Below are 25,540 nucleotides of genomic sequence, written 5' to 3'. Positions count from 1 at the left end.
ATCTGGGACCCTTAAACATGTGCATTTAGAGGTAGTGGTAGGCCAGTGTTGGAGGAGTGGTGAGTCAGTGGTGGGGGGAGATACCAGGTGAATGGTGGAGAGTGAATGGGAGGGAGTGGTGGAGAGGGTCAGTAATGGAGAAAGTGAAGCTGAGCCAGTGGTGGAGAGGGAATGGGTCAATGAGGGAGATGGTGGTGTGTTAGTGAGGGGTGTAGGGGTGGGTCAGCAGTGTTTGGGGACCCCTGGAGGAATATGGGCAAATGCAGATGAATAGCATTAGCTCAAATAGGCACTTTGGTCGGCTGTTTCCCTGCGGTCTGACCCTGTGACACCGTACAGTGTGAGTATATGGGAATTGTGTGCTGGAATGAGAGGTACAATCAACTCAATTTCTTAACTCATTTCTGAATTGAATCATTTCAAATCTGAAGAGAGCTATAAAGATTTACATTATTTATTATTTACAAAGGTCTTGGAATGAGACAAAGGAAGCAGTTCAGCCATTATAATGCTAACCAGGAGCAGTATAAAATGATACTAAAGTAATAATTAACAACAGAAATCTACAAAAGAATGTAAAGGGATGCAATTTTTATTTACAATTGCCAAAAACCATTGATTTACAGAATCCTGTTGAGCTCCTGTCTCTATAATTACTTCTATAATAATTTTACCAGCTGCATTTTCCATATCCGTAATTGGCTACTAATTCATACCAAAGAAAGGAGTGTGTGGGATCAAAGGACTGGGAAGGGTCTGTTAGCAGCAGATGAAGAGTGAGAAGGTGCCGGGAAGTAGGGGCAGTAGGATCACGTTCACTCAGCTGAACATCGCCAGCACATTGCTCCTAAACTCCAGTGTGTTCACACAAGTATGATACCTACTGGAATAATGGTACCTGAAAAAAAAAACATATTTCATCAAAACCTTGTACAGAAAGTGACCAAGTACTTTGTGCCTTCACATAAAGTGAACCTCTGAAATAACAAATGGTATAAGCTCTGCAGAACAATATCAAATTGACTGAAGGATCCAAGTGTAATATCCACAGAAAATGTTTCAAATTATGTGTGCCCACTATAGGAAAGGTATGAAATAATGTGTACCCTCTCAATAAAGAGTCAAATTCCCTTGCCTCTACAAAAGAGGATCAAAGTATGTGCATCCTTTACAGGAAAAAGTACTTTAATATAGAAATAGTATCAGATTGATGTGAGCCATCTGCATCCCCGAAAATACTAAATCATGTGTGCTCTCCATACCAAAGGCAGAAAACGATGCATTGTGATTGTGCTCTACAGAAAAAGATCCAAATAGATGTGTGGCCTCTGACGAAAAAGAATCAAAGTCACTTTCTTATCAAATCTATCAACAGTATATTGTGCATTCTGTTTCCTTTTTACTGCCTCAACATACTCAAAAAAAAACCCAACCCCCCCACTCGCACAGAAACTAACAGATTGCGCACATGGAGAACCAACAAGAACATCAAACCCCACAACGACTGCCCACCAATCGGCAACAAGAAAGAATGGGCGAGAGCATGAAGAAAAACATGGAACCGAAAGAGGCCAATATGAGCTACAGTTAATTCACATTGGCCTCTCTCTGTTCTATGTTTTTGCACACAGTTTTCCACTGTCTCTCTGTACATGATAATAATAAAACAATAAATGACGCCCCCTCCTTCGACATTCTACCATTCACATACACTGGGGCAATTTACACTACTTAGTCAACCTGTATCACGTGTCATCAGGGTATGAGATGAAACCGGGGCACTGGGGGGATGTGTAAACTGCCCCCCCCCCACACACACACAGCATCAAAGTCAGGATGAAACCTGGGTCTTTGCCATTGTGACGCAGTGGCTCTACCAGTTATGCCACAGTTCCACCCATGTGGAGATGTGGTCCTTTGGTAACATGGTAAAACAAGCTCTGTTCCCCTTTCTCTGGTAGATATATCAGATCTGAAACTGCTCTGAAAAGACGTAGGTTTCCTTCCTGTAGCTGTGTTAGTATTATTTACCAAAACAGATGATCTGATAATTATCTGCTTGCTGAGGGTGAGATATAGAAACATAGAAACATGACAGGGTAAGGCCTGGCTTTATTTACAACACTGATTACACGTTAAAGGTATCCTTTATGGTTGTAAACTAGACTTCCTGAGTTTATGAACGCTGGTCCTTCATAGAACAGAGAACAGTACAGCACATGAACAGCTCTTCAGGCCCTTATATTTAAACTGAGTATAATGTCAAATCCCTTCTGACTATGTCACTCATATTCCTCCATTCTCTGCACATTCCTGTGTCCAACCTAAAGCCCCTTGAATGCCACTATTGTGCCTGCTTCCACACTGGGCACCAACCATTCTCAGTGTGAAAACTTACCTTGCATATCTCCTTTAAACTTTCCTCCTCTCATCTTAAAGGTCTGGTTTGACATTTTGACCTTGGGAGAAAGATTCTGACCATCTACCCTGTGCCTCTCAGAATTTTATAAACTTTTATCAGCCTCCAATGCCCAGAAAAACTTGCATAACCTCTCCGTATAGCTTTTGCCATATAATCCAGGCAGTATTCTGGTAAACCCTTTCTTAGCCCCCTCCAATGCCACTATGTTCTTCTTGCAATGAGGCCATCAGAGCTGCATTCTATACCTCAAGTGTGGCCAGATCAATTTTATACAACTGCAACATGATTTCCTGACTCTACTCTTAGTGGTAAAAGCAAGTTTGCCACATCACCCAGTTACTTTGTCACTTTCAGGGAGCTATAGACTTGTTTGTTCAGCATGAATACGAAAAAAAAAACAAAATAATTGATCACCTGACTGGATTTTTGGAAAGTTCAGTTTTTGTACTCATGGAAAATGGTTGAACAAATGCCACCTAGTGAACTTTGTTTTGGCTTTTGTTACTTTACTTTCAAATTCTTCAAAATAAAAATTACAACTGTTTAGAAAAACCATTAATCAAATCAACACAGTTTGTAAAGTCAGTAAGATAATTTTGTTCAGCCCTGCATCCCAACATATGGCTTCAAAGCTTTCACAAAACAGAAATTTTTAAACTACCTCTCTCATTAAACCTTATTTGTGCCTCAAAGCAATCAAATAACCATTTCTTAAGACTGTAGTAACTCTCACTTTTGTTGGTCTTGACAACAAATCCCTCAAGCCTCTTAAGTTTGTTTAGAGTCAACAACAAAGATTGGCACAAGTGAGACTGGCTTTTCGGTGCGGCGCGGTGTGGAAACAGTGTTGTCGGTTCAAAGTGGGTTCTTAAACAAGCGCCCAGTCCTGTCGATGGACATAAAACATCACGTCATGAGGATTGGTGTGGGAATTCTCCCGTGTCCAAAATGGTCTCCATCCACCTAGTGAACATTACTAAAATCGTTTTCCTGTCCGTCGCCCATCGTTATCCCTGGGATTATGTTGCGTATAAACTGACTGCAATTAGAATACTGCCTACACCAAGCAGTAATAAGTGAGGTAACTGCACTTGCTGTGTTGCCTAGAAGAGGTTTCGCTTCTCATCCGAAAGGCTTCTTCAGTTCTGATCCACGATGGGTAGTTTTCCGGTTTACAAACTCAGAGTTGTTTAAAGGTATAGCAATCAAATGAGGGTCGTTAAAAGTCGCTGAGGTAATGTAAGGGTCATTCATCTTATCTTTGCATGAATGGACGTGTGAATTGTTGTGAAGATGCAGAAGCAACCTCAACTGGTCCTATGATACTGATGCAATTATCAGGAAATTACATTAGCATAGTATATATGCTTGCTTGAGCATCTGAGAAGATTCAAGGGTTTTCTCAAACTTTTTTTTATTAAGTGCAATCGTGAACAATAGCCAGATCAGAAATGCTGATCAAGTCAACTAGTTCCCAAAGAGAACTCTGATAGGCCAATCAGATGGTTCGCTGCTGCTCAGCGATAGAACACAAAAAAAATCATATGTACAATTAAGAAACATTAAAAAATAGTAGAAATACTGGAGTCATGATGAAGTCTGCTGGAGAGAGACATTTATACACATACTGTCCTCCATAATTCAAAGAGATTGAAGGATAAGGTTGCAGGGTGACAAAACGCAGCAGGAGCACTTAGAACTAAAAACTAATCCCTACCGGGAGAAAACAGCACCTGTTCTTTCCGCACTGTTCTCCAGCAATTTAAGGACGAAGTCCAGCCGGAACATAACTCACAAGTGCGCTTGTAAATCAAGTATTAACCCTACCTACCAACAACCATGCTAGACTGCATTGTAAGTAGCTGATGCTTGTGTCATACCCCTCTCTCTTTTACCCGGCTTAATTTCATCCTCACCCATCGTCCCGACAGCAAGAATACCAAAGCTGACGCTCTTTCCCAGCAGCTCAACGATTCTGAGGACATTGCCGATCCAGAGCCCATTCTTCCTCGCTCGTGTATCACTGCTTCGGTGATCTGGGGAATAGGGGCAGAGGCGAGGGCCGGCCAACAATCCGACCCAGGCCCGGCTGGGGGATCTCCAAATCGGCTGTTTGTCCTCGCTGCGGTGCGTTCCAAAGGGTTGGAATGGGGTCACTCCTCCCCTCTGCTGAACATCCAGTAGTTCAAAGGACGCAGGAGTTTATAAAGAGACAATTTTGGTGGCCATCTATGTCCCAGGAAGTCCCTTTCTCACCCGCGCTCTGAACAAGACCACACCAGCCTCCTGCGGGTCTGCGCTGCCTGTGCCCAACCGTCTCTGGTCCCGTCTCTCAGTAGATTCCATCACTGGGCTGCTACTGGGAGAATGGGAGTGGGAAGCAGAGTTGAAGTGGGTGGCTACTGGGAGAGAGTAGCCATCCACTTCAACTCTGCTTCCCACTCCCATTCAGATATATCCATACATGGCCTCCTCTACTGCCATGATGAGGCTAAACTCAGGTTGGAGGAGCAACACCTCATATACCGTCTGGGTTAGTCTCCAGCCCTTTGGTATGAACACAGAATTCTCCAACTTCCGGTAATTCCCTCCCTCTCCCTTCCCCTATCCCTATTTCACTCTGCCCCCTCCCCCAGCTGCCTATCACCTCCCTCATGGTTCCGCCTCCTTCTACTACCCATTGTGTTTTCCCCTATTCTTTATTCACCTTTCCTGCCTCCCCTCCCTCATCCCTTTATCTTTCCCCTTACTGGTTTTTCACCTGGAACCTACCAGCCTTTTCCTTCCCACTCTCCCCCCACCTTCTTTACAGGGCCTCTGCTCCTTCCCTCTACAGCCTTGACGAAGGGTTTCGGCCCGAAACGTCAACCGATCTTTTCCACGGATGCTGCCCGACCTGCTGAGTTCCTCCAGCGTGTTGTGTTCCGGCATCTTGGTCGTTGTGGCCAAAATTTTCCAAGGTTGTCCACTTTATTGCCCTCCCCAAGCTCCCATCGGCTCATGAGACTGCCGCACTTAATATTCAACATGTGTTCAGGCCTCACGGCTTTCCTCAAGACATAGTGTCTGATTGTGGACCACTGTTAACTTCCTGCTTTTGGAAGGCTTTCTTTTAGGAGCCATGGCCAGCCTCTCATCTGGTTTCCACCCCCAATCTAATGGTCCGACTAAGGGTGCCTCTTCCAATCTACGTCCTGGAGCTCCCATGTTTCAGCAGAGATCGCAAATAATAACCTGCAGTCCTCCACGGGTTTGTTCCCCTTTGAATATCAGAAAGGATTCCAGCCCCTGCTCTTCCCTGACCAGGAGACTGATGTAGGAGTTCCTGCTACAAGCGCACCTGGAGACAAGCCAGAGCTTATCTGCTGCGTGCCCACAAACAACATGCTCGGCAGGCAGGGCGGTCCAAGCCAGGAGAGGTCTGGTTGGCACCAAGGGATCTTCCCCTGAAAGTCGAGAGCCGCAATTTGGCACCGCGCTACGTGTGGCCATTTATAATGGAAAAGGCGGTCAACCAAGTGTTGTATTGAGTGCGTCTACCAGCATCACTGAAGATCCACTCAGTGTTCCACGTTTCCCAGCTCAAGCCGGTTACTACCTCTTCCCTGGCCCTAGTCACCCCTCCTCCCCGCCTGGTAGGCGGGTCCTTGGTCTATGTAGTGCGGCGCCTCCTGGCATCTCAGCTTGTCCAGTACCTTGTGGATTGGGAAGGGTATGGTCTTGAAGAACATTCTTCTATCCCAGCGAAGGACATCTTGGACAAATCGCTCATCCGGGACTGTCAGCGGCACCTCAGGAGCTGAGCCTAGGGAGGGGGCCCTGTCATAACCATGGCCTCGGCTGCGCAACAGATTGGACAATTGCCCTCCTGAATATGCATATTTCAGCTGATTATTATTTCATTATGGCATTTAACTGCCTTTTGTTGCAGTGATTGATGACTTGAGCAAAACGCGGCAACGTTACCTTGCCTGAGAAAGCAGACTAGCGGTGTTCATTTTCTATGTAGTTATTCCTTTCAGCCGCGGTATTGGCGTCTAATTTTACATTTGAGAATTTTAGTTAACGGCTCTGTTTGCCTAACGTTTGTTGCTTTTCTTTCCCCTTAAAACCCTGTTCGCATTAAAGTCTGTTAACTATCGACCTGCTTCAGTGTCTCTCCGCAGTTGGACCAGTTCCTCCACCATTTTGTGCGCGTTGCTGTGGACTTTCAGCATCTGGAGACTTCCTTCCTTGTGTTTCTGACCATTTGTATCTCCCATGATTCTATAAACCTTTATAAGGTCAGCCCCCACCCCCCACCCCCCAGCGCCAGCTACTGGGGAAAACAGTTCCAGGCTAACCCAGTTTTTCCTTGTAGTTCAAGCCCTTGATGGTAACATCTTTGTGAACCTTGTCAGCAGCCTTTGCAGTTTTGTGACATCTTTCCTATAGCTGGACAACCACAACTACACACATTACTCCAAGTGTGGATTCATGAATGAGATGTACTGTTGTAACATGACATCCCATCTTCCAGCTCAGTGCCCTGACTGATGAAGATGAGTGTGTCATATGTGCTGCCTTCACCACCTAGTCTACCCATGTTGCCACTTTCTCACACCATTCCTTTGTTCTTCAGCTGATCCCTGACCTTCCTTCTAGTTTCTCTCCGCCCCTTTCTCTGGAACTGAACAGTTGTTTCATTTCTAACTATTCCCAATTCTGAGGATAAGTTTTTGACCTGAAATGTTCTGTTTCCCTCTTCACAGGTACCATTGACCTGCCGAGTGATTCCTGAATGTTGTCCTTAATCATTTTCACGTAATGTCTGCAAATTAGATGATTGTTGAGTTTAATTTGCAATTCCTCCCACCTTATTGATCAGTTCATCAAACAACAGAATATGATAGTTCTTTAAAATAAGGAAAGAGGCCAGGAAGGACAAATAGACAGTGATCCAAAAACAGATCTTTCTTGGACTTGGACGTCATTGGCAGCAATGAATATATTCCAACCTGAAACATTGACTCTATTTTTCCACAGATGCTGCAGGATCTGCTGAGTGTTTCTAGCATTTTTGTTTTTATTTCAGATTTTTAGTATTTGCAGTTTTTTGATTTTCACAAAAAAAGTGCAGGTGCTGAGGTTCTCATAAAAACAGTAAAACACTCGTACTACTAGGAACAGTCAGTTAAAAACAGAGCCAGTGATGTACTTTCTTAAACTTTTTTAAAAGTCCGAGTTGATAAGTTGAGAGTGGAATGATTTAGAGGGGACCTGAGGGACAACTTTTTCCACACAGAGGGTGGAGAGTGTATGGAATATGCTGGGACAGCCACATGGTTTAGAGGGTATAGTCTGAACACAGGAAATTGAGGCCAGATGGGTGCACTGAAGATTTGTGCTGTTTTGTTCTTATTTCTCTCTGTTCACCCAGATTTTGTAATTCACTACCTTGCTGCCTATTTAAAAAAATTCAACAAAAATTATACACCAGGACTTCCTGTTATGAGATGCACCCAACCGTGCCAGTATCCAATATCTAAACATTCTACTCTCTGGAATACAAAAGCTGGCATAGCCTATAAGGTCTCAGAATGTTCCCGTTAATTGATAATGTTTTGGGCACCAAAAATTGAGTTTTAAGGAGCACCTGAGCATAGGTTCAGTGCTCAGTTGTAAGCCTACCAGTGATCTCATCTGGTGTTTGTCTTCTGATCAGTTTCTCGATCCTGTTTGAGACAGTGTCTTGATCCCAGCCTCGGATATTCCAGCATTTGGGTCCAAGCCATCCTTGTAAAGGATTCTCATCACACCACCTTCTTTAAAAGTACATTTCTCTCCTGATTCATGGAGTCATGATGTTCATCCATTAACAATCTTTTCTATTGTTCATGTCAAGTAACCGAGTCTATGGTTATGAAGTTTTAACCTCTCTGTCTGAGGATCATGTTACATTAATTCTCTTTTAGTCTTTCCTTCAGTCCCACAGTATGTTAAATATACGAGCTGAACTCACATGAGGTGCATTCCAAGTTCCTGACGATGCTCAGACAGATCTTTTCTATGCTCCTATTTTCAGCTTCCTAATTATATCTGAAATAATATTTTCAAGTAACTTAATATTATTAGTTTTTAATCACACATTCTAATAGCTGAAAGAAATCATTGAGAGAAGAAAATCCTATTTAGTATTTCTGCTTTTTAGTGAACCATTTGTAATCTGTCCTCAATTGACTTAATAGTTTTTTCAAGATTTTGCAAATGAAAATATTTTGCCATTACTTTGTAACTGACTGTACTTGTTTCTCTTTTAGGCTGTTAGTTGATCCTACCGTAGTCTTGGCTTTCTCCAGCCAGTAGAAAAGCTGTTTAATTGGTCAGGAGTTGTTTTCTTGTTTACATCCCACCCAGACTGTTCACCTCTTCACTTCCTCTGAGGGGAAAATATCCTTGCAGCATATTGCCAGGACCAGAGACAGAAACGTATCAATTACACAGCAGAGGAGTCAGTGTTTCAGCTTGGCCTTGCTGCAAACAGAGCAAGTGTGAGGTATTGAATAGCAAACCTATTTAAAGAATATCTGGCAGCATTTATCTGCCGAAAGTGACACGAGAGTCAATGGGTCAATTTTGTCCCGGTCAGATCATCTGTAAGCGATGCGATGGTGATTGCTGGGAACTGTTGCTGTCCAAAGGCACCCATGATATCTTCACCTCATTGAAGTTCTCTGCAGTAAATGAAAAGTCTAAAAAGAGTGGATGTGGCGAGGATGGTTCCAGTAGTTGGAGAGTCTAACACCAGAGGGCACAGACCCTCAGAAGTCACACATATAAAATGCTGAAGAAACTCACCAGGTCAGGCATCATCTATGGAAAGGAATAAACAGTCAACATTTTGTGCAGAGATCCTTCATCAGGACTGGAAAGGAAGGGGAAAGAAGCTAGAATAAGAAGGTGGGGGGGAGGATGAAATGAAAAGCTAGAGGGTGATAGGTGGAAAAGGTGCAGAGCTGAAGAAAGAATCTGATAGAGTAGACCATGAGAGAAAGGGAAGGAGGAGGGGCACCAATGGGAGGTGATAACCAGGTGAGAAGATGTAAAAAGGAGCCACAATGGGGAATGGAAGAGGGAAGGGGAGGGGGAAAATTAATGCGTTAGATAAATCGATATCCATGCCATTAGGTTGGAGGCTACCCAGACAGACTGAGGAATTGCTCCTTCACCTGACAGCAGCCTTATCGTGGCATAGACCGACATATCAGAATGGGGATTGGAATTCAAATGGTTGGCCCCCGGGAAATCCTACTTTTTGTGGATGGAATGAAGGTGCTCAACAAAGCATCCTCCAATCTACATCGGGTTTCACCCTCGTGGAGGAAGCTGCACTGGGAGCACCAGATACAGTAGATGACTCCAACAGATTGGTAGGTTAAGTATTGCCTCATCTGGAAGGACTGTTTAAGGCTCTGAATGGAGGTGAATAGGCAGGTGTAGCACTTCCACTTGCAGGGATAAGTGCCAGGAGGGAGATTAGTGGGGAGGGACGAATGGACAAGGGAATCATGGGGACAGTGATCCCTACAGAAAGCAGAGAGCTGTGGGGGGGGGCGGGGTGGAGATAAATATATGTTTGGTGATAGGATCCTCTTGAAGTTGGTGGAAGTTGTGGAAAATAATGTGTTGGATGTGGAGGCTCATAGCGTGGTGGGTAAGGACAAGAGGAACTCTATCACTGTTAAGGTGGCAGGAAGATGAGCTGAGGGCAGATGTTTGGGAAAGAGGAGATGTGGATGAGATAAGCATCAATGGTGGAGAAAGGGAAACCCCATTCTTTGACGAACCAGACTGCTCTGATGTTTTGGGAAGGAAAGAATCCTGGGAACAGGTGCAGTGGGAGACAAAAGGAATTGAGAGAAGGGAACGGCATTTTCACAAGTGACAAGGCGGGAAGAGGTATAGCAGTAAACCATAAACAAGAAGTCCTGCAGAGGCTGAGTATCTAAATCAACACACAATATGCTGCAGGTCAGGCAACATCTACCATGACTCTTTATCAGGACTGGAAAGAAAGGGGGCAGAAGCCAGAATAAGGAGGGAAGGAGAAGGGATACAAGATGGCAGGTACCCATTGCTTTGCTATGGTCACCTGGCCATCATCTCCCTCTGGTAATTTTCTCTTCTCCCTCCTCTTTTTCCATTCCTCATTCTGATTACCTTCTCACCTCTTCTCCTCTCTCACCTGCCCAACATCTCCCTATAGTTTTCCTTCTCCCTCCCTTTCTTCCATGGTCCACTGTCCTCTATTATATTCCTCCTTCAGCCCGCTACCTCTTCCATCTATCCCATCAGCTTCTTATTTCATCTTCCCTTCCCCACCCACCCACTTCACCCCTCATCTGGTCTCATCTATCACCTGCTACCTGGCACTTCTTCCCCTCCCCCCACCATCTTATTGCAGATTCTGCCCCCTTCCTTTCCAGTCCTGATGAAGGGTCTCAGTCTAAAATGTCGACTGTTTATTCCCCACCAAGATGCTGCCCGATTTGCTGAGTTCCTCCAGCATTTTGTGTACGTTGCTCAGGATTTCCAGCATCTGCAGAATCTCTTTACGAGAGCATTACTGTGACTATTTATGCTTGGGGGCCAGTATGATGTATCATTCCCTGGTATTTTCAAAAATATCCTTGACAAATAGAGACAGTGTGTGTCTGTGAAGCTGACAGTAATACACATTCCAGATGGTTAAGAATAATCTATTTCACTTGGAGGGTGTAACAAGTGCCACTGAGCCCAGTCACTGTACATGTGAATATAACAATAATGCGAAACATTCAGCAAGTAGAATGGGACACCACGAGGCCATGGGTACATCCCTGACAGAAATATCAATTCAGTCCACCTCTGGTCTTTATACAGAGACCTGCAAATTTTTCCTTTGTAGGTATGTCTGATACCACTCTGCAAGTTAAAATTGAAACATCTCATTGTTCAGTGTATAAGAAAGGTCTCCATATTTTCCTCTTTAGATTTTAAATCACATTTTTTAAACCTCCTCCCTCTGGTTTCAGAGCCATTTTAAAACAAGACTGTTTCCTTGTAGCTTTCTTTATTAAAATCCCTCATTTGGGACTTCACAAGATAAAGGAAGGCAGTGGTGATCTATCTTGTAAATGGGGAACCATTGCAGTGAAATTGTCATCTGTGAAGATGGTTGGTGATGGGCAGTACAGTATAACACTGAGCAAACTGGATGCACGTGCACAACTAGTAAATGTGACCATTGCAGTCATCTACCATAATGAAGTACTTCAAGAGACTGGTTACTGTGAGAACGAACACCTGCCTGAGCATGGAGCTAGACTGTCTGTATTTCGCCAACTGCCACAATGGGTCTACAGTGGACACAATGTCAGTGGCTCTCCACTCTGCTTTGGAGCATGTAGGCAACAGCACAACATACGTGAGGCTGCTGTTTATTGTTAACAGCTATGCATTGAACACCACCACCCCCTCAGTACTAATCACCAAACATCTAAATCTGAGCCTCTGTACCTCCCTCTCCAACTGGATCTCCTACTTCCACATCAGGACACCACAGTCAATACAGATTGATGATAACATCTCCTCGCTGACAATCAACATGTGCATCTCAAGGATATGTGCTTAGCCTACTGCTCTGTTACCTTAACACCACACTCATGAATGATTGACTGAGCACAGCTCAAATACCATCTATAAATTTGTAGGTGACACCACTGATGTTGTAAAATCTCACATGATGACAGGAATGAGATAGATCGGCTGATTGAATGGTTTTGTAATAGCAACCTCACACTCAACATCAACAAGACCAAGGAGTTGATTGTGGGCTTCAGGAAGGGCAAGTCTGCACTGAAGGGCCAGTCATGGAAGAGGTGAGAATGTCATGTTCCTGGCAGCTCGGAGGATCTGTCCTGGGCCCAGCACATTCATACAGTCACAAAGGCAGCACACTGGAGGCTTGACTTCCTTCGAGGTTTGAGAAGATTTGGTATGTTGACAAAAACTCCTGCAACGTTTTATAGACATATGGTGGAGAGCATTCTTAGTATTCTAGAGCATTCTATCGCAGACTAGTATGGAGGCTCCAAAGCATAGCATTGTAAGAGGCTGCTGAGGGTTGTAGACCCAGTTAGTTCTATCACAGGCATAACCCTCTCTACCTTGCATAACTTGTTTGTTTATAGTAATTTTGTCTTTTCACTGTACTGCTGCTGCAAAACAATGAAGTTCACATCATATTAGACAGCAATAATAAACCTGGTTATGACTAATTCTGGATGTGACCTTCATTCCCAATCAATTTACCCATGGTCTGAGCCCTTTGTGTTTCTTTCACAAAGAATAGAAGACGCAGGAACAGGAGTAGACCATTTGACCCCTGGCACCTGCTCCAATTTACAATAAGATCACAGGTGAGTCGTCCACTCACTTTCATTGAACTTGTCATTGGAACAGCCTCAGGAAACAGACATCTAAGACACTGCAACTACAGAGTGGAAACTGAATCTAGGTCCTAGATGGCTTAATTCTGCACATCCTTTAACACTTGAGTTCACCCACAACACTGCTGCCTATGCAGCACATCAGTATTCACACTGACGTTGCCTAGCACTGTTTTGGTTTTAATATTCACAGATTCGTTTTTAAATTCTCCCCTGGTCTCACTGCTCCCTATTTCAGAAATCTCCTCCAGAGTATAATCCTTCAAGATACACGTACTCCTCCAGTTCTGGTCCTTTGTTTTAACTGATGCATTATCTGAGGGCTTGTCTCCTATTTCCAAAGTCCTAAGAGATCTCCAAGCCTTCTCTCTCTCCTCTTGCAACATACTTCTTAAAAACTACTTCTCTGGTTACCTGCCCAAGATGTGGATCATTTTTTATTTGAAAATCCTCCTTTATTGAACAAACAATTCTATTAAAAAGTGCAAATTGCAGTTGTACTTTCTGCCGACTTGTTCAGCAGGTTCAGTGATAGACATAGAGATTTGGGCACCTTGAAGTGTGAATTTGACAAGTTCAGCAACTCCTTCTGGAACCCCTCCAGAAAATACACACTGGCAACAGCCAATCATTAACATTTCCAAAGCTCCCTGTTCTTCAAAATGCCTCACTTCTTGCTTTGAGGTTAGGAAGTTGTTTGCAAGCTGCAATAGGAACTGGCCCTCTTACGTTTGTTATCAGCAGCATGATCATTGGTTTTGGTGGTCATAATTATCCCTTGCCTTTATCAGCCCCTGACTCAAACAGAAGAAAGAACAGTTTCTATGGGAAGAAAAGAATTTTTGCTATTTTGGGTCCTGATGCCGGATCTTATTAGGGCTAGAAAATAGTGGGCATGCTATGTTGGTACCAGTACATCACTGCTTATATGACCATCCATCACCTCCCATGGCTTCACGTGACCCTGATCAGGGGGGCTAAGCTGGTGCTACAATTTGCCCAAGGGTAACCTGTAGGCTAGCAGAGGGAAGGAGAGGCTTACTTACACCTCCTTTGCTAGATATAAATTTCCACCCCGCCATCTTGGTAGAGGCAAACATAATAAACCAATTAAAATGTTGAAGGGGAAGATTGGATTGATTGATTTTCTTGCATGGCATACAAACTACTAAGCAATTATAATGGCAGAAACAGCACATTGTTTAAGACTAACATAAAGCCATGAAAATGGAGAACATTAAAGGAATAGGAAATCAGGGCAAAGCAGAAGATGGGGAGTTGTACAAATCTGTCTGAGTAAGTGCTATAGTTTTATATTCCTATGACAGAAACCAAAATTTGCTTTCTTCACAAATTCAAATGATTCCAAAGTGCTTCATTGCCTGTTAAGTACTTTTATAAACAATTCCTTTCTGCTCTTCATTCTTCTCCCTCCTACACAATTTGTTTCCTTTCTAATATTTTCTAATTCTGAAGAAGGGGTATTGACCCTGAAATACTAACTTGGTTTCTCTCTTTGTAGATGCTGTCTGACCTGCTGAATCTTTAAGAATTTTCTGCTTTGAAGTACTTTTGAAGTGTGGTCAATGTAGTTTGTTTATACACTGGGAACCTGCTTTAGCAGTATTGAATAAGGGGTAACACAATAGTTAGGATACCAAAGGAAAGTACTATGGTTTCTGAAGTAGAATTGGAAGATCTTTTTATACCCACCAAAGGCATAGACAGGGTCTCAGTGTATCATCTGATCCAAAAGACAGCACTTGTGACACCCAGCACTCTCTGCACTGTACAGGAGTGACAACCTGTATTTCTGTGCTTGGGGTTCTGGATGGAGAATTGAGAATACCACCAACTGATGCAAGGATGACCCACAGAATTCCATGTATGTCAACTACTTGCAGAATGACATTGGGTCAAGCTTGGCTGCCAGTTTCAGAGTTTACATTGCACATGAGATGATCAAAATTCCCAGGGTGAATGAACTGAATATTCTTTCTGAGATAAAATAAAGCTCAAGTTGTTTATTAACACACCATGAATTAAGTCACAATTTAACCAATATATTTTTTATATCTAGCTTTGTGAAATCAATTAGTACCTAAATTACATCCTGCTTTTCTTTACAGATTACATACAGTGGAGATGGTTGTTTTCAGGCATTGAACAAATTTGATAATATTAGGAAGACCATGAGCATCTGGATGAATGCCAGTTGGTTTTCTTTGACACTATTCTCATTTCAGAGCTGCATTCTGAAGCCTGGAAGTCCTTTTCCCTTCCAATAAGAGGCAATGGAGACCAGGTCCAATTGCAAGGATTTTTTTGCAACATATTTCATCCACCCTCAACTTCATATACACTTTGACTGTGTTTTGTTTAAGCAGTAACTCCATTCAGCACTGCAGTGACTTGGCAGTGAGAGTGCTTTTGTACTTCACACCATAAAAGAAAGCCATTTAGCCCACTGAGTCTATGCAGGCCTTCCGAACAATTCTATCCCTCAGTTCCCTATAACCTATTCCCTCTCACAACCACATCAATACCACTGCTGAGAGATCACTACAGGGGAAGCAACTATAATTCTCCAGGTCCATGAATGTGTCAGAAGCATCAGCAGTTTTCTTCTTGCTATGGGATCCACTTCTTGCTGCTTTATAATGAGTAATCACAGTAATCACCATAAATACTTTGTTTTGGAACATATAAAACCACTTCTCCACTGATTCTCCACAAGGGAACTCCTCCCTTGGAGGGTCAGACATCCTGAGCCAATAGGCTGGTCCTGGACTTATTTCATAATTTACTGGCATAATTTACATATTACTATTTAACTACTTATGGTTCTATTACTATTTATTATTTATGGAGCAACTGTAACGAAAACCAATTTCCCTCGGGATTAATAAAGTATGACTATGACTATTATCTATGGGCTTAACATAACTCTATTGCACATATACAATTTAATAATCAGTTTGTAAGTTTACAAAGAGATACTTAAAAGACATTATAATGTTTGTCTGAGAGCCCTTGAGTGGAAAAGCTGCTTGTTTACAGACACTCATCATGTCTCTGTTCCAAACTACAGGGTATGAACAGCTAAGTGTGTTGGAACGGGTGTCGGTATCATTGTATGGGTCCTGGCGATGTTCTGCAAATGAAGATAAATTAATCATGTGTTTCTTTTCCCACCATCTCCTGGCAGCACATCACTCCTACCCTGATAATCCTAGGTTGTTGACAGCAGAGTGGATGTGAAGATCTGCTGCAGAATCTGTGGGATTTGTTTGGTGTCCATGGCAACAAAGGACCTTCCAGCCGGCAGAGTCTGTTGGAGCCTGCAATTCAAGGCAAATTAACATTGCAAATTAAAGAGTGGAAAGCTTTGAGCGTTTTCTTTTCAGAAAGGAAGGATTTTGTGGGTTATTGTACAACCTAATAATGCATGCCATTCTTCTGTATGTTATCCAGGCAATGGACAGCGGTAGTGAGAGGAAGCACTCAGAGGCTAAATGTTGGCTTCCCTTCTGTTTCTGCACTCTTCGCATTCAGGAGCCAGTCACCATGGTTCAACACACAGAGCACCAAGTGGCAGCTCTTAGAAAGGAAATTAAAGCACTATACAAAGACTATTGTATGTAAGAATCTCAGACTGGTAACTGTGCATAATTGTACACTCTAGAAACACCATGCATTTAATAGCATTGATGAACCAAGATATCCAGGTTGCAAACTGCAATTTAACCTTTTTTTTGGTATCACTTTATAGTTTATTTAAACGAAGACTCTGCACATTTAGTCATGAATATGTGACACTGCCTATGAACCCGAGAATAAGAAGTTAGGAAGTCATGTTGTAGCGCTATAAAACTTCAACTAGTCCACGCTTGGAGCATTGTACACTATTCTAGGAGCCCCATTATTAGAAGGATATGGATGTTGGGAAAGATATAGAAGAGGTTCACCAGGATGTTGACTGGATTAGAGGGCAAGACTTTATAAGGGAAGGTTGGACAAACTTGGGTTGTTTTCTCTGGAGTGTCGGAGACCTGTTAAAGGTTTGCAAAATTATGAGGCATGGATAGAGTAGAGTAGTGAGAGAATCTTTTACTTGGGTAGAAATGTCAAGTACTAGAATGCTTGGAATGAGCTACCAGATGTAATAGCAGTAGATACAATAGTGGCATTTATATGCACACATGAGCATGCAGGAAATGGAGGGATACGGAACATAGGTACAGAAATGGCTCCTGGAACCTCCCTGGTGATCTACCTTGAACATGCACAGGCAGAAGGGACTTGGTTTAATTTGCCACTGTATTCAGCACAGACACTGTGGAGTGAAGGGCCAGTTTCTGTGCTGTGCAAAGACAAAATCCAAGAGCCGAGTTAACTGTGTCTTGAGCAGCAGTCACAGCGGTGTACAGTTTGCACACAGGCTTCATTTGAGCATCTTATTAGTCAGGGCATGGAGGAATACGGGGAGAAGGCAGCAGACTGGGGCTGAGAGGGAAAATGGATCAGCCATGATGAAATGATGGAGCAGACTCGATGGGCCAAATGGCCTAATTCTGCTCTTATATCTTGTGGTTCTTTCTCTGAAAGTATGAAGAAGGTGCAGAGAAATGGGCTTCCAACACCTGCATTTGGGGACTTGGGAACAGGGAAGACCAGTCAGCATCCCAACTTTAATTGGGATGCTTCAATCAACATCGCAATATTTAATTGGGTGATAGCTCATCAAAAGTTTAACTCATGATGGCAGAATATAGTATTAATGGTAAGACTCTTGGCAGGGTGGAGGATCAGAGGGATCTTGGGGTCCGAGTCCACAGGACACTCAAAACTGCTACACAGGTTGATACTGTGGTTAAGAAAGCATACGGTGCATTGGCCTTCTTCAACCGTGGGATTGAGTTTAAGAGCCGAGAGGTAATGTTGCAGCTATATAGGAACTTGGTCAGACCCCATTTGGACAATAGACAGTAGACAATAGGTGCAGGAGTAGGCCATTCGGCCCTTCGAGCCAGCACCGCCATTCACTGTGATCATGGCTGATCATCCACTATCAGTATCCTGTTCCTGCCTTATCCCCATAACCTTTGATTCCACTATCTTTAAGAGCTCTATCCATCTCTTTTTTGAAAGCATCCAGAGTCTTGGCCTCCACAGCCTTCTGGGGCAGAGCATTCCATATATCCATCACTCTCTGGGTGAAAAAGTTTTTCCTCAACTCCGTTCTAAATGGCCTACCCCTAATTCTTAAACTGTGGCCTCTGGTTCTGGACTCACCCATCGGCAGGAACATGCTTCCTGCCTCCAGCGTGTCCAATCCCTTAATAATCTTATATGTTTCAATAAGATCCCCTCTCAGCCTTCTAAATTCCAGAGTATACAAGCCCAGTCGCTCCAATCTTTCTACATATGACAGTCCCGCCATCCCGGGAATTAATCTCGTGAACCTACACTGCACTCCCTCAATAGCAAGAATGTCCTTCCTCAAATTTGGAGACCAAAACTGCACACAGTACTCCAGGTGTGGTCTCACCAGGGCCCTGTACAGCTGCAGAAGGACCTCTTTGCTCTTATACTCAATTCCCCTTGTTATGAAGGCCAGCATGCCATTAGCTTTTTTCACTGCTTGTTGTATTTGCATGCTTGCTTTCGGTGACTGATGTACAAGAGCACCTAGATCTCGTTGTGCCTCCCCTTTTCCTAACTTGACTCCATTTAGATAATAATCTGCCTTCTCGTTCTTACCACCAAAGTGGATAACCTCACATTTATCTACATTAAACTGCATCTGCCATGAATCTACCCACTCACCCAACCTGTCCAAGTCATCCTGCATTCTCATAACATCCTCCTCACATTTCACACTGCTTCCCAGCTTTATGTCATCGGCAAATTTGCTAATGTTACTTTCAATTCCCTCATCTAAATCATTAATATACATTGTAAACAGCTGCGGTCCCAGCACTGAACCCTGCAGTACCCCACTGGTCATCGCCTGCCATTCTGAAAGGGACCCGTTAATTGCTACTCTTTGTTTTCTGTCAGCCAGCCAATTTTCAATCCATGTCAGTACTCTGCCCCCAATACCATGTGCCCTAATTTTGCCCACTAATCTCCTATGTGGGACTTTATCAAAGGCTTTCTGAAAGTCCAGGTACACTACATCCACTGACTCTCCCTTGTCCATTTTCATAGTTACATCCTCAAAAAATTCCAGGAGATAAGTCAAGCATGATTTCCCCTTCATAAGTCCACGCTGACTCGGACCAATCCTGTTACTACTATCCAGATGTGACGTAATTTCATCTTTTATAATTGACTCCAGCATCTTTCCCACCACCGACGTCAGGCTAACCGGTCTATAATTCCCTGTTTTCTCTCTTCCTCCCTTCTTGAAGAGAGGAACAACATTAGCCACCCTCCAATCCACAGCAACTGATCCTGAATCTATAGAACATTGGAAAATGATTACCAATGCATCCATGATTTCTAAAGCCACCTCCTTAAGTACCCTGGGATGCAGACCATCAGGTCCCGGGTACTTATCAGCCTTCAGACCCAACAGTCTATCCAACACCATTTCCTGCCTAATATAAATTTCCTTCAGTTCCTCCATTACCCTAGGTCCTTTGGCCACTATTACATCTGGGAGATTGTTTGTGTCTTCCCTAGTGAAGACAGATCCAAGGTACCTGTTCAACTCGTCTGCCATTTCCTTGTTCCCCATAGTAAATTCACCCGCTTCTGTCTTCAAGGGCCCAATTTATGTCTTAACTATTTTTTTCCTTTTCACATACCTAAAGAAGCTTTTACTATCCTCCTTTATATTCTTGGCTAGTTTACCTTCGTACCTCATTTTTTCTCCATGTATTTCCTTTTTAGTTACCTTCTGTTGCTCTTTAAAAGTTTCCTAATCCTCCGGCTTCCCACTCGCCTTTGCTATGTTATACTTCTTCTCTTTTATTTTTATACTGTCCATTACTTCCCTTGTCAGCCACGGCCTCCCCTTACTCCCCGTAGGATCTTTCTTCTACTTTGGAACGAACTGATCCTGCACCTTCCGCATTATTCCCAGAAACCCTTACCATTGCTGTTCCACTGTCATCCCTGCTAGGGTATTGTTCCATTGAACTTTGGCCAGCTCTTCCCTCATAGCTCCATAGTTCCCTTTGTTCAACTGTAATACTGACACTTGGAGTACTGTGCTCAATTCTGGTCGCCTCACTATAGGAAGGACGTGGAAACCATAGAAAGGGTGCAGAGGAAATTTACAAGGACGTTGCCTGGAATGGGGAGCATGCCTTATGAGAATAGGTTGAGTGAACTCGGCCTTTTCTCCTTGGAGCGACGGAGGATGAGAGGTGACTTGATAGAGGTGTACAAGATAATGAGAGGCATTGATCGTGTGAATAGTCAGAGGCTTTTACCCAGGGCTGAAATGGCTAGCACTAGAGGGCATAGTTTTAAGGTGCAGAGGAGATGTCAGGGGTAAGTTTTTTACGCAGAGAGTGGTAAGTGCGTGGAATGGGCTGCCGGCGGCGGCATAAACGATAGGGTCTTTTAAGAGACTCCTGGATGGCTACATGGAGCTTAGAAAAATAGAGGGCTATGGGTAAAGCCTAGGTAGTTCTAAGGTAGGGACATGTTCGGCACAGCTTTGTGGGCCGAAGGGCCTGTACTGTGCTGTATGTTTTCTACGTGTCTATGTTTCCATCTACTGACTTTAGTCCCATTAATTTCAATAAGTTTCCTTGATAAGAAACTTATCTATCTCTTGTGAAATATCATCTAAACCCAGTCTTTCCCTTGCCCATATGTACATAAATGATTCCTGGAACCTCCCTGATTATCTACCTTGAATTTTAAGGTTAGCCTCTTGTTCTGAACATGCCATTCTGATTTGGCCAGAAGAGCACAAGAAAACAGGGGCAGGAGTGGGCTGCTCATTCTACCAAGCCTGCCCCACCATTCAATATGATCATAGTTGATCTACCCCAGGTCTCAACTCCTGTTCTGTGGCAGTTTCCGGGGATCCAGCCACCACACCCCTCTACGATAGAGAATTCTAGAGATTCACCACCCTCTGCAAGGGGAAATTGCCAAACAGGTTAAAATAACTATCCCATATTGTAACTATATTCCTTTGTTGGGACTCTCCCACTTGTGGAAATATCTACCCTCTTGTGCCCATTTGGGATCTTATATCTTTCAGTAAGATCTCCCCTCATCTGGAATTCCTTATCCTAAAGCACAAAAGACATTGACCTCAGCAGGTCAAGGAGGTGCCATTGTTCTGACCTGATGAAGGAGTGGTGATGGGAGAAAGGGAAGGAGGAGGAGGCACCAGGGTGAAGTGATGGGCAGCGAGGAGAAGAGATAAGAGTCTAGATTGGAGAATTTAAGAAGAGGGAAGAGGGAGGGGGAAAATTGGAAGGTGGAGAAATCGATGTTCATGCATCAGTTTGGAGGTTATCGAGATAGAATATGAGGTGTTGCTTCTCCAACCTGAAAGTACCTCATCATGGCAGAAGAGGAGGCCATGGACTGACATGCTGGAAAGGGAATGGGGATTGGAATTAAAATGGTTGGCCACCGGGAAATCCTGCTTTTTGCGGATGGAGTGGAGGTGTTTGGCAATGCGGTCCCCAATCTATGTTGGGTCTCTCTAACGTAGAGGAGGTTGCATTGGGAGCAGTGGATGTAGTAGACGATCCCAACAGGTTCACAGGTGAAGTGTTGCCTCACCTGGAAGGACTGTTTGGGTCCCTGAATGGAGGTGAGGGAGGAGGTGAATAGGCAGGTGTAGTACTTCTTACACTTGCAGGGATAAATGCCAGGAGGGAGATAATTGGGGAAGGACGAAAGGACAAGGGAATCACAGAGTGAGCAATCAGTGGAGAGCTGTAGGAGGGAGGTAAGGATATGTTTGCTGGTAGGATTGCTTTGAAGATGGTGGAACTGTGCAGAATGATGTGTCGGATGCAGAGACATAGGGAGCGGTAGATTAGGACGAGAAGAACGCTGATCTTGTTAAGGTGGAGGGAAGGTGATGTCAGTGTGTTTGTCCAGGAACAGGAAGAGATGCAGGTGAGGATAGCATCAATGCTGGAAGAAGGGAAACCCCATTCTTTGAAGGAGGAGGAGGAGGACATCTCTGATGTATGGAAAGCCTCATTCTGGGAACAAATGCAATGGAGTCAAAGGAATTGAGAAAAGGAAATGGCATTTTTACAGCAGACATAATGGGAAAATGTATTGTCAAGACAGTCATGGGAATCAGTAGGTTTATAACAGATATCGGTTGACAGTTTATCTTCAGAGGTGGAGACAGAGATCGAGAAAGGGGAGAGGGGTGTCAGAAATGGACCAAGTGAATTCAAAGGCAGAGTGGAAGTTGGAGGCAATTGATGGAATTGACGAGCTCAACATGGGTGCATGAAGCAGCACCGATGCAGTCCTCAATGTACTGCAGAAAGAATTGGAACATGGACTGCTCCGTATAGCCATTGCAAAGGCAGGCATAGCTGGGGCCTATGTGGCTGCCCATGGCTACACCTTGGGTTTGGAGAAGGTGGGAGGAGCTGAAAGAGAAATTGTTTAATGTAAGGACCAGTTCCACCAGATGAAGGAGAGTGGTGGAGGAGGGGAACAAACTCCTTACAGATGGCACTGGAATGAACTCCATATTCCAGAATGCCATGGGCTATAATAGCGTTGGGCAGAGTTGAGGCATTATCATGACCACTACATTACCGTGGTATCTTAAATAATGTTCAGAGTGCATCTACTTCAACATAAAGAATATTGTAGGAAAGGTGAATGAGCTTACAGCATAGATCAGCATGTGGAATTATGACACTGTAGCCATGAATGAGACCTTGGTGGCAGGAGGGCAGAACTGGCAGCTCAATGTCCTGAGGTTCCACTGCTTTAAACATGATAGAGAGGGAGGGAATAAAGGGGGAGAGATGGCATTACTAGTCAGGGAAAATGTCACGGCAGTGCTCAGTAAAGATCAGACTGGAGGCCTCGCCTACTGAGGCTATATGGTTGGAACTGAGGAATAAGGAAGGTATAACCAAATTAATGGGATTATATTATAGACCACCTAATAGTCAGCAGGATTCAGAGGAACAAATTTGTTGAGAGATTGCCGACAGTTCACTGGGACTCTCTTACTATAAATGGGTTGGATGGGATAGAGTTTCTCATATGTGTTCAGGAAAGTTTCCTTAATCAATATATAGAGGTCCCAACTAGAGGGAATGCAATACTGGATCTTGATGTGTATGAATGTAATAGAACAGTATGGAAAGCATTGACTATAAATGTAAAGAATGAAAAGCCATTGAATGGTTTATGTAAATATTTTTTCATTATGAATAAAGTTTATTTTGTTTAAAAAACAACACTTTGGATTTAGTAATCACAATGTCATTAGTTTCCAAATAATTATTATGGAGAAGTATTGGTCTGGTGCTCTGGATGAGATTCTAAATTGGATAAAGGTCAATTTTGATGGCATCAGAAAGGATCTGGCATGTTTGGATTATGACAGGCTTTTTATTGGCAAAGGTGTTCTTGGTAAGGGGGAGGCCTTCAAAGATGAAATTTTGAGAGTACATTGTTTGTATGTTCCTGTCAGAATAAGAAGCAAGGATAACAGGTTTAAGGAACCTAGGTTTTAGAGAGATATTGAGGCCTTGGTTAAGAAGAAGAAGGAGGTGCATAGCAGGTATGGGCAGGAAGGAACTAATGAAGTACTTAAGGAGTATAAGAAATGCAAGAGAACACAAGAAGGAAATCAGGAGGCATGAGTTTGCCCTAGCAGACAAGGTGAAGGAGAATCCTAAGGTATTCCTCAGATATATTACGAGCAAAAGGACAGCAATGGACGAATCTGGTCCACTTGGACATCAGAAGCCAAAATATTACATTGATGTTTTGTATCTGTACTTGGGCGATGAACACAGAGTGTATACAAGTGAGGCACAATAGTAGTGAGGTCATGGACTGTATATGGTTTACAGAGAAGGAGATGTTTTCTGTCTTGAATAAATTATGGTGGCTGAATACTCAGGGCCTGACAAAGTGTTTTCCTTATATCTTGTAGGAGGCTAATGCAGAAATAGCAGGGGCCCTAGCAGAGGTATTTAAAATATCCGTAGCCATGGGTGAAGTGCCAAAGGCTTGGAGGATAGCTACTGTTGTTCCGTTGTTTAAGAAAGGCTCTAAATTATAGGCTAGTAAGCCTGTCATCATTAGCGGTAAGTTACTGGAAGGTATTCTCAGAGACTGGATATATAACTATTTGGATAGACAGGGATTAATTAGGGATAGTCAACGTTGCTTTGTGTGTGGCAGGTCATGTCTAACCAATCTTACAGAGTTTTATTGAGGAAGTTAGCAGGAAAATTGATGAGCGAATGGGAGGGGATGTTGTTTACATGGCCCTTAGCAAGGGCTTTGGCAACGTCAAGAAGCTTCAATCATTTGGTATTCAAGATGAGGTAGTAAATTGGATTTGACATTGGCTTTGTGGGAGAGGCCAGAAAATGGTAGTAGATGGTTGCCTCTCTGACTGGCCTGTAACTAGCGGTGTGCAGCGGGGATTGGTGCTGAATCCATTGTTGTTTGTCATCTATATCAATGATCTGGATGATAATGTGGTAAATTGGATCAGCAAATTTGCAGATGACATCAAGATTGGGAGTGCATTGGACGGCGAGAAAGGCTTTCAAAGTTTATTTCAGGATCTGAAAAATGGCCATTGGAATTTAATGCAGACCAGTGTGAGGTGTTCACTTAGGGAAGACAAACCAGAGGAGGACTTGCACAGTGAGTGGTAGGGCGCTGCGGAGTGTGGTAGATCAGTGGAATCTGGGAAAACAGATCTGTAATTCCTTAAGAGTGGTATCGCAGGTAGATAGGGTCATAAAGAGAGCTTTTGACACATTGGCCTTCATAAATCAAAGTGCTGAATACAGGATTTGGGATCTTTATTTTTTTATTTAGAGATACAGCATGGAACAGACCTTTCTGACCCTTTGAGCCTCAATGCCCAGCAACTCACTTATTTAACCCTAGCCTAATCATGGGACAATTTACAATGACTAATTAACTGACTAACTGGTATATCTTTGTACCGTGAAAGGAAACCAGGTCACCTGAAGGAAATCCATGCACACATGCAAAGCTACGTACAAACTTGCTTACAGAGGATCCTGGATTTGGATGATTGAAAGTTTGCAGACGATATAAAGATAGGTAAAGGGGTAGGTAGCTTTGAGGAAGTAGAGAGCTACAGAAGGACTTAGACAGATTAGGAGAATGGGCAAAGAAATGGCAGATGGAATACAGTGTCAGGAAGTGTACGGTCATGCAACAGAAGAAATGAAAGGGTTGACAATCTTCTAAATGGAGAGAAAAAAAAGCGAGGCACAAAGGGACTTGGGAATCTTTGTGCAGGATTTCATAAAGGTTAATTTATGGGTTGAGTCTGTGGTGAGGAAGGCTATTTGCAATGATAGCATACATTTCAGGAGGACTAGAATATAAAAGCAAGGAGGTAATGTTGAGACTTTATAAGGCATTGGTGAGGTCTCATTTGGAGTACTGTGAGCAGTTTTGG

The 25,540-nt window shown here is 43.3% G+C and overlaps 1 protein-coding gene across 2 annotated transcripts in view; it reads right to left on the bottom strand.

The window, feature by feature from the left end:
• Nucleotides 1-576: 576 nt before the first annotated feature.
• The window catches only part of vwa8 (von Willebrand factor A domain containing 8), a 481,708-nt gene continuing 456,744 nt past the window's right edge, over nucleotides 577-25,540 (bottom strand). The window contains exons 45-46 of one of the 2 annotated variants that reach the window (XM_072260837.1): nucleotides 16,114-16,232; nucleotides 577-898 (exon numbers count right to left, since the gene is read on the bottom strand). In XM_072260837.1, the coding sequence (XP_072116938.1) occupies nucleotides 16,124-16,232 (109 nt within the window). In that variant the 3' untranslated portion in view covers nucleotides 577-898; nucleotides 16,114-16,123. Of the gene's footprint in view, nucleotides 899-14,900; nucleotides 16,233-25,540 lie in introns of those variants that run through there. The other variant, XM_072260836.1, reaches the window with a different exon arrangement.

This window comes from Mobula birostris, chromosome 6 (genome assembly GCF_030028105.1).
Source record: "Mobula birostris isolate sMobBir1 chromosome 6, sMobBir1.hap1, whole genome shotgun sequence".
Classification (NCBI taxonomy): Eukaryota; Metazoa; Chordata; class Chondrichthyes; order Myliobatiformes; family Myliobatidae; genus Mobula; species Mobula birostris.
Note: the sequence above shows the minus strand (reverse complement) of the source record. Positions and strands in the feature narration are given on the sequence as shown.